Consider the following 17,038-nt stretch of genomic DNA (forward strand, 5'->3'; position numbering starts at 1 on the left):
TTAGACTGGCATTACCACTCACCATGCGACGTGTTCACCCCACCTTTCATGTATCACAGGTATTCAATGGGATTGAGTTCAGGGTCACTCCAGGTCTTCTGCACCAAGCTTCACACCACGACTTCATGAAACTCACTTTGTGCACAGTCATGCTGGAAGACCTTTGGGCTAGTTCCAGTAAAGGGAAATCTTTATTCTATAGCATACAAAAGACATTTTAGACAATTCTCTGCATCCAACTTTGTGGTAAAGTTTGGGGAATGCCCATGAGTCTAACGATCATGTGTCTACAAAATTTTGGTCATACAGTGAATATCAAATGAAAATCAGGCATGGCTAACATTTAACATGTTAATTAAAATGTACATCACCTGTAAAGTCTTCAGTATTTATTGAGGTAAAAGGAAAAGTGATTGACAGGCAAGTGAATATTTAAATATGTTTAAATACTGAATACATTAGCAGAGATGGTTTACATTTTTATAACACTCATGCTGAACTCTGTATTCTGTATACAGCTGAGGAATGGCAGTGTTAGAAAAGCATTTGCAACTTGGTAAGTGGTAATGAGAATCAACAAGGCATGTAACGATTCCTCCAATTCATGATTCATTCAGTTTGATTCATGATTCCAATGACATTTTTGAGAAAAAAAATTACAAATTTTATTACAAAAAATGCAACATTTATTTTCATATTCTTTTCAATTTAAATATCCCTTTTTTAATTAAAAAACTTGCTTTTTTAATAACCAACAATAATTATGTACCCACATTTGTAAAGGCTGGAGTAAAATATAAGATAATAAACTAAAATATTCCTTTTATTAAAAATGAAAAACATTAATAACGAATAGGTCTTTTCTTAATAAACGTTTATGAACATTTGAACTCTTTCCATTTTCTTCTCTTTAGCTTTCAGCAGTCTGTTAAAAGATGTCTCCGACTTCTTGTTAAATTTATTTGTATAGTTACTGTCAACAGCTATTTCACATTTTAGACTTTTTTCTTTTTTTGCGCATTTTCACAGCATTAGAGTGGTTACTTCTGCCAAGAGAGACGTCACATGCAATACAGCTATTGAAGAGGAGAGCAGGAAGACTTGGGACAAGTTTTCAGCTTTTGTAGATTGTGTGAAATTCTTTGCATTACATTCATATTACATTAGAGAGTGTTTACTATACTTTATCATTTACAATATTTACCACAACATTAGTTTCTCAGCACATATACTGACCTTCAGGCTTCACTTTTTCTGTCATTTTTTGCAGGGAGATACGAGACATTATGTTGGGAGACTTGGGATATAGTAGGGAGACATGGGACAAAAATAAAATCCCTAGGCTTACATGTTTAATTTTTATTTATCCTTGACTTGCAAGTGACATCAGAGCAAAATAGAAATCTGGATGTCAGCCATGTTGGTGGATATACAAATGCGGGGTCAAGCGACATTTCATACAAAACAGTCATGCGTGCACAACTCTTGTTTTTCCACTGCTTTAAGCGTTCTTTTAGCTATGCCATATCTTTGTACTGTACAGTGGTGCTTGAAAGTTTGTGAACCCTTTAGAATTTTCGATATTTCTGCTTAAATAGGAACTAAAACATCAGATTTTCACACAAGACCTAAAAGTAGACAAAGAGAACCCAGTTAAACAAATGAGACAAAAATATTATACTTGGTCATTTATTTATTGAGGAAAATGATCCAATATTACATATCTGTGAGTGGCAAAAGTATGTGAACCTCTAGGATTAGCAGTTAATTTGAAGGTGAAATTAGAGTCCGGTGTTTTCAATCAATTGGTATGACAATCAGGTGTGAGTGGGCGCCCTGTTTTATTTAAAGAACAGGGATCGATCAAAGTCTGATCTTCACAACACATGTTTGTGGAAGTGTATCATGGCACGAACAAAGGAGGTTTCTGAGGACCTCAGAAAAAGCGTTGTTGATGCTCTTCAGGTTGGAAAAGGTTACAAAACTATCTCTAAAGAGTTTGGACTCCACCAATCCACAGTCAGACAGATTGTGTACAAATGGAGGAAATTCAAGACCATTGTTACCCTCCCCAGGAGTGGCCGACCAACAAAGATCACTCCAAGAGCAAGGCATGTAATAGTCGGCGAGGTGACAAAGGACTCCAGGGTAACTTCTAAGCAACTGAAGGCCTCTCTCACATTGGCTAATGTTAATATTTATGAGTCCACCATCAGGAGAACACTGAACAACAATGGTGTGCATGGCAGGGTTGCAAGGAGAAAGCCACTGCCCTCCAAAAAGAACACTGCTGCTTGTCTGCAGTTTGCTAAAGATCACATGGACAAGCCAGAAGGCTATTGGAAAAATGTTTTGTGGATGGATGAGACCAAAATAGAACTTTTTGGTTTAAATGAGAAGTGTTATGTTCGGAGAAAGGAAAACACTGCATTCCAGCGTAAGAACCTTATCCCAGCTGTGAAACATGGTGGTGGTAGTATCATGGTTTGGGCCCGTTTGGCTGCATCTGGGCCAGGACGGCTTGCCATCATTGATGGAACAATGAATTCTGAATTATACCAGCGAATTCTAAAGGAAAATGTCAGGACATCCGTCCATGAACTGAATCTCAAGAGACATTGGGTCATGCAGCAAGACAACGACCCTAAACACACAAGTCGTTCTACCAAAGAATGGTTAAAGAAGAATAAAGTTAATGTTTTGGAATGGCCAAGTCAAAGTCCTGACCTTAATCCAATCGAAATGTTGTGCAAGGACCTGAAGCGAGCAGTTCATGTGAAGAAACCCACCAACATCCCAGAGTTGAAGCCGTTCTGTACAGAGGAATGGGCTAAAATTCCTCCACGCCGGTGTGCAGGACTGATCAACAGTTACCGCAAACGTTTAGTTGCAGTTATTGCTGCACAAGGGGGTCACACCAGATACTGAAAGCAAAGGTTCACATACTTTTGCCACTCACATATGTAATATTGGATCATTTTCCTCAATAAATAAATGACCAAGTATAATATTTTTGTCTCATTTGTTTAACTGGGTTCTCTTTATCTACTTTTAGGACTTGTGTGAAAATCTGATGATGTTTTAGCTCATATTTATGCAGAAATATTGAAAATTCTAAAGGGTTCACAAACTTTCAAGCACCACTGTATATGGTTGTGGTCACAACAGTACTTGTGACCATGGCACGTTCCGATTTTTTAGAATTCTGTCCGTGATTTGGAAAGAGGGCAAGGAAACTCTGATGCTTACGACAGAGAGGAGACGAGCATGGCTGAACATCATCAGCAGAGCTGATCTAACAGAGGCTAAAACCAAAACAGCTCATGTTTGCAGTAGTCATTTTTATCTCAGGTGAGATTCAAAAGCTTTCTCAAGAATGTCAGAAAAGAATTTTATTTAGTGTTGCTAGAATTTTGCTATAAAATGAGCGCTCTCTTATTGTGGTTCACTCAGGCCCACTTTACACGGGGACGGTATAAAACAAAAACGCAAAAGTCCGTTTTTGTTCTCACTTTTTTCCGCGTCTACACGACCATTTTCAAGGAGGAAATCTGAGTCTATACGGTGACGCATAAATGTCTCCGCTATGTCTGCACGCATGTGCAACGTCTTCTGTCTTGTCTGATCTGCACATCTGCGCTGCTGTTCTGTCAAGTTATCCTACCAAGCCTACTACGCATGCGCGAAATCCAGGAGGGTAGGAAAATTCAACAGTAGTTTTGTCCCACCGATCAGCTGGGCTGATAGAAAATCGGTGAGAATTTCACGCATTTGCCGATTTTTATGTTTTGTGCGTATTGGTCGAGTCTTTGGCCGAGTCAAATAATTTGTAATGACTTGTTTTGAATAATAAAACGGTCTGTATGAGAACTTGCTAGGATAACTTTACAGAACACCGGTCCGGCTGAGGTACTGTAGTGCTCGAGGGAGAAGCAGGAGCAAACCGAAACTCTTTTAATCTGCCTTTATTAAGTAACACTCACTCTTGTTTCGGTGAAGAAGAGAAAAGGCAGTGTCCATCTCAGCAAAATAAACCCGTTCGGCTGCTAGTTTTGTTTTCAGTCTCGGGTTTATGGTTTCACGAGCGGCTTGAATAGGCGGCGCGCGTGTGCACGCGCGTGTGTGTGTGTGTAACTTGGCGATACCAAACTGAGGAGCTCCAGCTGGGCGGGTGAGCAGGAAAACACATCTACTGCATTGAAACACAGAGCAGCTTGAAGGTCCGTTGGATCGATGTAATCAGACATGCTCTTACTTTTTTACTTACTTTCTTACTTCCCGGGCTGGCATGTGCAGTATATGACATATGTATGACGTAAACGCGTACCCGACGTGAGCAGATCCGAGCAGAGTTTCGCGTATTGGGTAGTTTAGACGGATATGCAACGGGGGCCGTTTTTAACTTATCCACTCTGGAAGGCGTTTTCAATTTTATCCGTTTTTCAGCCTCGGAAACGCCGTCCTCGTGTAAACGAAAGGCACTTCTGATAAAATATTTAATCGTTTTTACCCGACAGCGTCCTCGTGTAAACGGGCCCTCAGTCGTTGTTCTAATTTTAACACGTGTATTGCCATTTCGTTTCTAGGAGCGCCAGCAAAATTGTACCTGAAATAACTTGAAACATGATTGTGAGCCATAAAGCTAGAGGCTTGTCAAAATTTCACACTGTGTTGTTTACACATAGAAGTAAACTAAATGCAAAAGAAGCCCTAACTTACCCTTGCAAGTACAACCCCCATTTCAAAAAAGTTGGGACAAAGTACAAATTGTAAATAAAAACGGAATGCAATAATTTACAAAATCTCAAAAACTGATATTGTATTCACAATAGAACATAGACAACCTATCAAATGTCGAAAGTGAGACATTTTGAAAATGTCATGCCAAATATTGGCTCATTTGAAATTTCATGACAGCAACACATCTCAAAAAAGTTGGGACAGGGGCAATAAAAGGCTGGAAAAGTTAAAGGTACAAAAAAGGAACAGCTGGAGGACCAAATTGCAAATCATTAGGTCAATTGGCAATAGGTCATTAACATGACTGGGTATAAAAAGAGCATCTTGGAGTGGCAGCGGCTCTCAGAAGTAAAGATGGGAAGAGGATCATCAATCTCCCCAATTCTGCACCGACAAATAGTGGAGCAATATCAGAAAGGAGTTTGACAGTGTAAAATTGAAGAGTTTGAACATATCATCTACAGTGCATAATATCATTAAAAGATTCAGAGAATCTGGAAGAATCTCTGTGCGTAAGGGTCAAGGCGGAAAACCATACTGGGTGCCCGTGATCTTCGGGCCCTTAGACGGCACTGCATCACATACAGGCATGTTTCTGCATTGGAAATCACAAAATGGGCTCAGGAATATTTCCAGAGAACATTATCTGTGAACACAATTCACCGTGCCATCCGCCGTTGCCAGCTAAAACTCTATAGTTCAAAGAAGCCGTATCTAAACATGATCCAGAAGTGCAGACGTCTTCTCTGGGCCAAGGCTCATTTAAAATGGACTGTGGCAAAGTGGAAAACTGTTCTGTGGTCAGACGAATCAAAATTTGAAGTTCTTTATGGAAATCAGGGACGCCGTGTCATTCGGACTAAAGAGGAGAAGGACGACCCAAGTTGTTATCAGCGCTTAGTTCAGAAGCCTGCATCTCTGATGGTATGGGGTTGCATTAGTGCGTGTGGCATGGGCAGCTTACACATCTGGAAAGACACCATCAATGCTGAAAGGTATATCCAGGTTCTAGAGCAACATATGCTCCCATCCAGACGACGTCTCTTTCAGGGAAGACCTTGCATTTTCCAACATGACAATGCCAAACCACATACTGCATCAATTACAGCATCATGGCTGCGTAGAAGGGTCCAGGTACTGAACTGGCCAGCCTGCAGTCCAGATCTTTCATCCATAGAAAACATTTGGCGCATCATAAAACGGAAGATATGACAAAAAAGACCCAAGACAGTTGAGCAACTAGAATCCTACATTAGACAAGAATGGGTTAACATTCCAGGGTTTCCCATACATAGACCATTGTGTGGCGCCACACAATGGATTCCTATCGCCACACAATCAGACTCGCGATTTTGAAAAAAAAATTCCGTTGTGTATCGTTCCGTTTATTCCTAGTGCTCTTTCTTCTCGCTCACACGCGCGCACGCACACAGAGACAGAGAGGCGTGTACACAGGCCTGCCGGTGCGCATATACCCGGACTGCAAGTAGGCCTGTTAGGCTAATTAAAAATAACCCAGCCTTCCCGATTCGCCTTCTGACATCTTATTTTAAAAGGTAGCCTACGACGTGCTCGTGATGAGCTTTATCATAGCCTTCTCGGCTCACAGGAAACGGACATCCCCGAGTCAGGCTATAAACCAATTTTGATGCATACAGTAGCAGCTTGACGCGAGGAACCGGCCTTATTGCATTATCCCGTTTATCCCGCTTCAGCAATGACTTCCCTTACGATAGGGCACTTGAGTTTTTTTTTTTTTTTTCAGGAAGCCACACAGAATTAAATGTTCTGATAGGGCATGCAGGCTTTGCACCAATTAGGGTAATGCTTTTTCATTATTGTTAGTTGCCTTGGTGTTACCTTAAGTGGTTTCTTACATCTAATTATGATATTTTATTTTATTATTATGTTATTACATTATGCCATTTATTTAATTTTAGTATTGAGGCAAGTGTTGAGTTCAATATTTAATAGAAAAACCTCCAGCTTTTTTTTTTGCAATTTATTCCTTGAATGTCAACTAAAGAATGATTGCCACCAAAAAGGCAAAAAACTAAGGTAAAAACCAGAGATGCCCCGATTGACCGGCTGCCAATCGGAATCGGCCGATTTTCACGTGATCGGCCATGACCAGCCGGTCAAAATTAAAATATGCCGATTTTCTGCCGATCAAAACTTGTGTATCACAGAGATGAAAGTGGAAATACTCGTAATTCACAACTAAAAAGACTGCAGCTACACTGGCAGCTTGAACATGCTTTCTAGTGTGATTGTGTTGCGCTTGCGCAGAACAGCGTCACTCCTACGTGCCTAACGAGCTCTGGCACACGCGCCGTTAACAACAAAAAAAATTCACTATATTTGGATATCCAAATATAGTGAATTTTTTTTTTTTGTGACAGATATTGGATGTGAAAAGAAGAAAAATGTTTGTGGTTGTGTGAATTTCCCATTACAGGAATTAATACGTTAGCCTATTACCAAACATCTAGTTAGATTTGTACAAAGAGAGATTAAAAAAAAAAAAAGTGTCTGTTTTACAACCTTGGTTACAATTGATTCCATTGAAAATTACTCTAAAAATACACATTTGACAAAGATGATAGAATGGCTATGGTATAAGTATGACTGGAAATTATTTTTGTATTTTGATACTGAATGAAGAAATGGGTTGTTCCATAAGGCATAAGTTTTCAGATCTAAATAGGCTTATGAAAGTGCGTTCCATAGCAGTAGGCAAATAATATATGAGGGGGAAGTTGTTTTTGTGCCAGATATTGGATGGGAAAAGAAGAAATGTTTGTGTGAATTTCCTATTTCAGGAATTAATATGTTAATACCAAACATGAAGAAAGATTTTATTTGTTTTCAACCTTTGAGGTGTTAAATTTATTACTGAAAATCTGGCAGAATGTTCTATTAAAGAAAAGATAAAAAGAAAATAGTCTTTGTGTGTGCTGTGAAGTGGTTTGAAAAAATGAAATCGGAATCGGCCAAAATCGGTATTGGCAGGTCACACTCCATGGGAAATCGGAATCAGCCCAAAAAATTCCAATCGGTGCAAAATTACTCACCAAAATTGAAGTTAAAGTTTAGTTTTTACTAAAACTTTACTAAAAACTAAACTTTAACTTCAATTTTGGTGAGTAATTTTCATAAATTTAAAAGACAGGTTTTCCACCAACATCAAGTCCAGCAAACTAATGGCCTGCCCTGTAATGTAAAGTTGGGTCGAGGAATGAAACCAGGCAGGGTTCTGGTAAAAATTGTTTTAGCTGTCTTCTCTTAAAGAACTTAAAAGGATTTAGATTGAACTGAATAATCTCAAATGTTTCTTGTAGCTTTAAAATAGTCCCAGCAGGTGACTCTAAAGAAAAATACTGTGTGTTTGAACACCGCCCGCTGTAAACACTTTGCATACACCCCAATGACCGACTCCACCGACCGCCACAACACCACCGCGCACAATTCCCTCATTGGCACAGTGGAGCACCACAAATTGCTACCTGGTCTGTGGGAAACACTGCATTCCTATCCCTAAACTTGAGCAACTTGTCTCCTCAGTCCCCAGACGGTTACAGACTGTTGTAAAGAGAAAAGGGGATGTCTCACAGTGGTAAACATGGCCTTGTCCCAACTTTTTTGAGATGTGGTGTTGTCATAAAATTTAAAATCACCTAATTTTTCTCTTTAAATGATACATTTTCTCAGTTTAAACATTTGATATGTCATCTATGTTCTATTCTGAATAAAATATGGAATTTTGAACTTCCACATCATTGCATTCCGTTTTTATTTACAATTTGTACTTTGTCCCAACTTTTTTGGAATCGGGGTTGTACAACTGCTTCGTTATCGTTGACTGGTTTAATAAATAAGGTATTTACTCACCCAGAGACAAAGAAGTTATAGGCTTCCATGGACTTATAAGACTTCATTTGAGATTTGTCGACCCACGAAGTCTGCCAAACCAGACAGAACACGATATCTGGGTACTCGATGGTCGGTAGAAGTGTCTTATCCTCAGAAAAATCTGACTTTTTAAATAATATGGGTCAAAACCACACATATCTTCTCTTTGTATCGAATTTTCGCTCGACCGTTAATCATGGTAATACTGAGAAAATTCAGCATTGTTTACAGACACGCTTTCAGCGGCTGCCATCCTAGTTGCTTTGTATATTCACCATCATGACGTGGAACATTTTGATCACGTGGTTGCAAGTCATCCATTATAAAAACTTGTTACATATGAACTGTATGAACACAATGCTGGAACAGCTACAGAAAAGTATCAGTTTACCCAAACCTGACTCAACAATACAGTTCCTTTTTCAAGAAGGAATGAAATGAGCTTAATCCTCATGCAAGTACACTACCTGCAGTGTCCAGCTTCATGTCTCCAAAGGAAGTAGGTTACTCTAAGGGGCAACATTCTAAAGGGCATAATTTAATCTCAACCAATCAGGTTTTAGATTATTTTAAAACCTGATTGGTTGAGATTAAATTATGGGAATACAAACTGTCCCAAGTCTCCCCTATGTTTTGTGCTCTTTCCACCTCTAGTATTCACTGGGCTGAAATTCACTACTTTCAGAAAGGAAGCATACATGGATCTAAACCACCTGAATAAAAATATGGTATGCTTGAAGAAAAATGAATTTGAAACCAAAAGTGCATTTTTGTTTAAATCTACTTACAAACAACGCTCCTTCTTCAGTTTATTCACCTTTAACTGCAGTCCTGAGAAGAAGAAAATACAGTAATTACCACTAGATGAATTAACAGCTTTAAGATATTCTTATAGTATCTTAAAGGTTTAGAAAATGCTTATGTGTATTTACTTATAACTTGAAAATTTCTTATAGTTGAACTTTAAGTGACTTTCCATGACTTCTTAAAGACAATAAAATGCTGTTAAAAAGAATGTCACTTAAAGTTACTAAATTTAACATTAAAGTATAAAGTCACTACTACTTTTAAGAATACTAAGGAAAGGTCTTAAAATTGAGTATATTTAATGAATTTAAAAACTTTAGTAATGGTATTTAAATTTACTACTAAATTTAAGGGCTGGTCTTAAAGGTAACTTAAATACACTACTAAATTTAAGGTTTAGATGAAATGCAATTAAATTCACATTTTCACCGAGTGTACAATCAATCATGTAACCTGCACAACATGAGACACTGAATACCTTGAGATGATATTGTTGTGCAAAAGTTTTAGGCACATGTAAAGAAATGCTGTAGACCAAATATGGCTTTAAAAAATAATTAAATGAAATATTTCAACATTAAAACAATATAAACAGCAGTAAGTAAATGAAGCGAAGTCAATATTTGGTGTGAGACGACCCTTTGCTTTAAAAAAAAAAGGAATAGTAGTCTCGGGTACGATGAGTGCAGTTTTATAAGGAAATGAGCTGTAGGTTTTACTGAGCATCTTGCAGAACCAGCCACAGTTCTTCTGGACACTTGAATTGTCACACTTGCTTCTTAATTTTGCAGTAAAACCCAGTAGCCTTCATTATGCTTTCTTTTTTCAGCTGAAAAGTGGGCTCTTATGGAATATGCTGCTCAGATAAACTTTTTTCAGTGTAACATTTAATTTTGTGTTGGAAAACGAACGTTTGGAATTGTAAAATGTTTTGTATTGACTCGATAATATAGAAGTCATAAAATAGAAATCTATAACAGTTTTTATACAGTACTGTGTATAGGAATAATTTCAGAGGAGACCTTGCACTGCATTTTCATGGCTCTCTCTGAGGCGCTCCAGCAGGTCTTGGAACAGCTCTGAGCTCCTACTCGGAGCGCACACTTCATCACTACCGTTCATACCTTCAGTCAGAAGAAACTACAGGCAAATAAAACTGAAAGCTCATCGAAACTTCCCGAATGAACACTGACTTTAGCGCGAGACAGAAAACTTTAGCATTAGCTAGCAAGTATGTTCTCAGGAGGAAAAAAATTCTCAAATAACATTTTTTTCTTATTGTTGCTTCTCCATCAAATTACCAACATAAACACAAGAAGTCACAATAAAAGTATATTATTTCCGAAATAGTACATACAACTCCACCTAAAACTTTTCAACCCGAAAAAACAAACGAATACGGCGCTAAATATATTTTACATCCGGCCATGACTCATATGACTACGTAGTGCACTATATAGCGTGTAAATCAGGGCGTGTGTGTGTGAGTTTTCAATTACCTAAATAGTGTACGCATAAAAGCTTCTGTGGTGCATTTGGAATTCAACCATTGAAGTCTCGCTCTCTAGCATTACGTCCATCAAACAGTGCAGAGACGCATTACCGCCATCTGTTGGTTAGGTCGAAAAAACAGCGTGATGTATAAAATTGGCTTCAAAAATAACCTATGCAAATAGAGATTTGCATGAAAATTGTAAAAAAAATTCACATCCAAACACATCGACATGCAAAAATTTCTCAGCCTGAATTATGTTTTATATGGTACGCCAGGTTCTTGCGCCAAGCCGCCAGGTGGCGATGATTGATACAAACGCAGAACGTGCTGAAGCTCACGTAAAAACGTAAGCTCCGGAAGGGAACGTAAACTTCATCCAGCACATAACAGAGCAGGACAGCTGTTTTTGAAAACCGAGTAAGATAAGTAAGTTTTAGGTCGTGTTTGTTGTTCTGTTGGATTTTAGTCGCGTTTCAGGTATTTCTGTATGTCTTTCGGTTTCCAGCGACAGTTTTCTAATGAAGGAATCACTTCTGAATGGCTGTCTGTAGGTTAGCTGTTTTGCTAAAGCTATGGCATCGTCCAAAAGCATAAAGCAGCGAAATCAGTCAAAAGTCTGAACAATGCTTCAGCGTCATGTTCTACTCTAATGTTTTGAACACATTTGTTTGTTTAGTGGGGTTTTGGAGGTTTTCTCAGCTGCTTCAGGCTCCTAAATGCCTACAACTCGTTTCTCATATGAGACCTAGTATCTGGAATCAAATGTAATGAGAAAATAGTTTCCCCCCCTCCAGCACCTAGAGGAACAGTATCCTTTATTTAACCAGGTGAAAGACTTCTTGAGATTAAAGTCTCTTTTCCAAGAGTGATCTGGCCAAGAGGGCAGCATAAACAATATTGCAATAAAAATGCAACCATAAAAACAGGCAAGATACACCTGGTGCAACATTACAGATGATTGTAGATAAAAATAGTCTTTAGTTAAAGTGCCATAAAAGCTCAGGGTTAAGAATTCAATTAAAATCTAAATAGAATTTTAAAAGCAAGTGCATTGGACTTGCAGTGAAATCACACTGATTTGTTTGTTTAATGTTCTTTAACCTCTTATGATCCTTATCAGTGAGCTGTTCTTGATATTTTTCTCTGCACATTCAATATTTAAATAATACTGGCTGGCTTTTTTTCATGGTATATCAGATATATTCCATATACCATGAAAAAAGCCAGCCATTATTATTATATACACATACATTGTATGTGTCTTTCAAGTGACAGTTAATGCCTACATGAATACTCACTAGTGTATAGTGTATCACCTCGTGTAAAAGTCTCCGTTACTTTCCCTCACCTCATGGTTAATGCCTGCATAAATACTCACTAGTGAAGTCCTCATGTAAAAGTCTCCGTTACTTTTCCCTCACCTCCAAGTCAAACTTGGACAGTATTTAAGCTATTGTTCTCTCTTCCAGTTTTTCAATGTCCATTAACATGTTTTTCCTCTTGTAAATATGCGTGAAGGATATTTAATGAAGTTTTGGTAGCCTTTTGGATGTTCACCGTATCTTTCTCTTTCAAAATTCTCTCAAAGTCTTCCGTATTTAGCGAAGCAAACCTGGCAGCCATGTTTGTTTACAAATTGTCACAGTCGCTTGCTAACGTGGAAGTTTTACGTGTAATATGTATCTTATAGCATTTTCAATTCATTGCGACAGTTTACTGTGGGCGCCGCTGGCAAACAAAGAAATGCTTCTGCGCATTCACAGCAGGAAACTTTCTCATTGAATATTCACATCAGCTCCGACGTGTGACATCATGTCTTGACAACCATGCGATATTGTAAACCGTATTCAACACTCATTCTCCATTGGTTAGTGACGTAATGCACGTAGGATAAGTGATATGCTAACAACATTGCATGCTGTCAAACCAAATGAATGAAATTAATAGAATACATGCTTTTATTCCATTGAAAAAGTGTCTTGCATGGATAATGGTATATTGTGTGCATGTCTCCATACTTTTGGTCTGAATGCAACAAAGTTAGAATACAGTTGCACTTTTTATAATGGATTCTTTACAAGTGGCCTCAGAAGGTCTGTCCCTGTGTAATATAAAGCATCTGATTATTTATTTTTGTTTTGTTTTACACTTTTCTCACCAGCATGAGAAGTTACAGTCTGATTGATTGACTGCCTGTTTGCACTTCCGTTGTGTTAGTTTCCAGTGAAAGTAGGCTGTTCTTGGACATGTTTATTGACAAAGGTACCAGAATCCGCATGTGAGACCAGTAATCATTATACTGGAAGTAAAGAAGACAGTTTAGACACATACCCCTCTATAGACCCTTTTCAGTCACGTGACCTTCGTAAACGCAACCGCCATTTTGGACATGTAGTGGACTTCGGCTCGAATCAGTTTGAATGCGAGGAAGGCGACAAAGGGAGAACATAAAAGAAAAAGGAGCCAGATGCGGAAAACACCTTCACTATCCAGCGACGTAGGGCATTTACAGGGCGAGCAGAGGGAGAGGTATTTGCAAAAATTGAGGTTAGCAGGCTTAGAGAACGACGTTTACCTGCTTCCACCAGGATTGTTCACTGACGTACGGAAGTACACGAAGCCCTCGTTTTTACCTGACTTCGGCCCACATGATCTGTATACCTATGTCATTAAAAACCCATCGCCATACACATACACGCCAACGTCCGAGGTTCCGGAGCGCACTCTGGCTTGCTCCAGGAGTGCTCTGGCCGAGGTTCTGGAGCGTGCTCCGGCTTGCTCCGGAGCAAGCTGGAGCGCGCTGCTTAATTTGAGGGCAACCTCGGCCGGAGCACTCTGGGAGCAAGCCGGCGCGCGCTGGTTAATTTGAGGGCAACCTCGGCCGGAGTGTGCTCTGGAACCTCAGCCGGAGCACTCCGGGAGCAAGCCGGTGCGCGCTGCTTAATTTGAGGGCAACCTTGGCCGGAGTGTGCTCCGGAACCTCGGCCGGAGCACTCCGGGAGCAAGCCGACGCGCGCTGCTTAATTTGAGGGAGAGCAAGCCGGAGCGCGCTCCGGAACCTCGGACATTGGCTCCGGCAGCTATTTATACTGGATCCGGTGTAAATAGCTGCCGGATCATAATTACAGTAAACTAGTAAATACAGTAAAGGAAAAACTTGAGACTGAAAGGTTTTAACAGTCATCCAAATGACTGAACGTAAACATTGCTACAGTAACATACCAGCTACTTGTTGACATTAGCTAGTCAACAATAGCTACTACAGAAGAACAAAGAGGTTACAATGGGTTATTTTAGCCTATTTGGTTACACACTCGCCGCCACAGAATGTTAACACCAATGTAATGCCTTTTCTGGCTAATTTTATTCGTCTTACCTCCAACAAAGTGGTCACTACACAAGCGTTGGTATGCCGCTATCCATCTTCTCTGTCGGTCAGCATCTACCGGGATCCGATAAAATGATAACCCTTGCCTTGTTTGTTGATGGTTACTACATCCAGGTGCACAACAATATAGTGGCATGATGGAAGTCTTGCTGAAAATAAACACTTTCTTTGCTGCCGTTCCTCAATGTTGGCTGTGGTAAACTACTGGTAGTACACGTCCAAAATGACGGCCGCGTTTGTCGCGACGTCACGTGAAAAGGGTCCATAACGAACTCCTGGGGGACATCCAAACAGTTCATTATCCTGAAAAGTTCGTAATACTGAAATGCACCCAAAATGTCACACCAAACACTCACATTATATGTGAAATTTTAGGCATATTCTCCTTCTCATGAATTTCTCCTTCCGAGTCACTGTTGCAGTTCATTGAATTAAAGGATCACAAACAGAGGTAATGATTTCTTCATCCATTATGGACATGATGGAGGTTACTGGTGTATCATTGTCAGTGTCCGTCCACTGACTCACTCTGTTTTCTAAATTTTCAGCATTCAGTTCATTCGTGTGTCACAAATCACTGATGTCATTTATATCATGCTGCAGGGCTGGGGGTATAAAAATGCCACCGGTGCACTTTAATTAGGTATTAAGTTTAGTGGTATCAGTAGTCATGTCATCCTTTTATCAATCCTTTTGATTTCCATTCTCAATAATTTTTAGCGATCAACACCTAAGCTGGGCTCGTTTAGCCTTTGTTTTATAGCATTAATATGTATTGTTAACTTGACTGGACTTGATTACTTATTGTTTGTCTCTGGGGGGGGAGGAACGCATGGCTCAGTGTGTCATGTAAGCAGGTGAATGACTGATGTAATTGCAGGAAGAGTGTTGGCAAACAGTATGGCAGAGGCAAAGATGAAGGGCAGAGTCCAAATCCACAAAACAAAGTTAAAACCAGAAAGGCAATACGCAGATATAAGGCTTGGTAGTACAGTGCGTATATTTCGCCAAGTCTGTGTGTTTAGAGAGCCTTCATAAGCGCATGCTGTGATTGTGCTCTAATCCAGAACAGGTACATAGTACTTAGTTCTAATCATGCTGCATGCTCCGAGTGCCAATGCGCATGGATGTGACATAGTGAAATTTTTTTTTTTAAAGACTCTGAGTCATTGTCACTAAAGGCGGGAGACATGAACTTGGTTTGTTGTATGCGAAAGTTCATAATAAGAGAGTTGCTTTAAAAATAACTCTCAAATGTCAGTGGCTTCCTTAAATTTTGAATAACAGTAGAATGTAAAACAAAACTGTGAGGAACATACAATATTAACCTACAACCCCGATTCCAAAAAAGTTGGGACAAAGTACAAATTGTAAATAAAAACGGAATGCAATGATGTGTAAGTTTCAAAATTCCATATTTTATTCAGAATAGAACATAGATGACATATCAAATGTTCAAACTGAGAAAATGTATCATTTAAAGAGAAAAATTAGGTGATTTTAAATTTCATGACAACGCATCTCAAAAAAGTTGGGACAAGGCCATGTCTCACAGTGGTAACACTGTGAGACATCCCCTTTTCTCTTTACAACAGTCTGTAAACGTCTGGGGACTGAGGAGACAAGTTGCTCAAGTTTAGGGATAGGAATGTTAACCCATTCTTGTCTAATGTAGGATTCTAGTTGCTCAACTGTCTTAGGTCTTTTTTGTCGTATCTTCTGTTTTATGATGCGCCAAATGTTTTCTATGGGTGAAAGATCTGGACTGCAGGCTGGCCAGTTCAGTACCCGGACCCTCCTTCTACGCAGCCATGATGCTGTAATTGATGCAGTATGTGGTTTGGCATTGTCATGTTGGAAAATGCAAGGTCTTCCCTGAAAGAGACGTCATCTGGATGGGAGCATATGTTGCTCTAGAACCTGGATATACCTTTCAGCATTGATGGTGTCTTTCCAGATGTGTAAGCTGCCCATGCCACACGCACTAATACAACCCCATACCATCAGAGATGCAGGCTTCTGAACTGAGCGCCAATAACAACTCGAGTCGTCCTTCTCCTCTTTAGTCCGAATGATACGGCATCCCTGATTTCCATAAAGAACTTCAAATTTTGATTCGTCTGACCACAGAACAGTTTTCCACTTTGCCACAGCCCATTTTAAATGAGCCTTGGCCCAGAGAAGACATCTGCGCCTCTGGATCATGTTTAGATATGGCTTCTTCTTTGAACTATAGAGTTTTAGCTGGCAACGGTGGATGGCGCGGTGAATTGTGTTCACAGATAATGTTCTCTGGAAATATTCCTGAGCCCATTTTGTGATTTCCAATACAGAAGCACGCCTGTATGTGATGCAGTGCCGTCTAAGGGCCCGAAGATCATGGGCACCCAGTATGGTTTTCCGGCCTTGACCCTTACGCACAGAGATTCTTCCAGATTCTCTGAATCTTTTGATGATATTATGCACTGTAGATGATGATATGTTCAAACTCTTTGCAATTTTACACTGTCGAACTCCTTTCTGATATTGCTCCACTATTTGTCGGCGCAGAATTAGGGGGATTGGTGATCCTCTTCCCATCTTTACTTCTGAGAGCTGCTGCCACTCCAAGATGCTCTTTTTATACCCAGTCATGTTAATGACCTATTGCCAATTGACCTAATGAGTTGCAATTTGGTCCTCCAGCTGTTCCTTTT

The 17,038-nt window shown here is 39.5% G+C and overlaps 2 protein-coding genes across 7 annotated transcripts in view; one reads left to right on the plus strand and one right to left on the minus strand.

Moving 5' to 3' along the window:
• rbbp8 (retinoblastoma binding protein 8) overlaps positions 1-10,885 on the minus strand; it is a 125,306-nt gene extending 114,421 nt beyond the window's left edge. For both annotated transcript variants that reach the window (XM_060921404.1, XM_060921402.1), the window contains exons 1-2: positions 10,482-10,885; positions 9,441-9,483 (exon numbers count right to left, since the gene is read on the minus strand). In XM_060921404.1, the coding sequence (XP_060777387.1) occupies positions 9,441-9,483; positions 10,482-10,581 (143 nt within the window). In that variant the 5' untranslated portion in view covers positions 10,582-10,885. The remainder of the gene's footprint in view (positions 1-9,440; positions 9,484-10,481) is intronic.
• A 410-nt stretch (positions 10,886-11,295) lies between these two features.
• Positions 11,296-17,038, plus strand: part of esco1 (establishment of sister chromatid cohesion N-acetyltransferase 1) — an 80,861-nt gene continuing 75,118 nt past the window's right edge. For 4 of the 5 annotated variants that reach the window (XR_009654709.1, XM_060921406.1, XM_060921409.1 and 1 more), the window contains exon 1: positions 11,304-11,380. The gene's annotated coding sequence lies outside the window, so the exon portion shown is untranslated. Of the gene's footprint in view, positions 11,381-17,038 lie in introns of all 5 variants that reach the window. The other variant, XM_060921407.1, reaches the window with a different exon arrangement.

The sequence above is a fragment of the Neoarius graeffei genome, chromosome 5, assembly GCF_027579695.1.
Source record: "Neoarius graeffei isolate fNeoGra1 chromosome 5, fNeoGra1.pri, whole genome shotgun sequence".
NCBI classification, from domain to species: domain Eukaryota; kingdom Metazoa; phylum Chordata; class Actinopteri; order Siluriformes; family Ariidae; genus Neoarius; species Neoarius graeffei.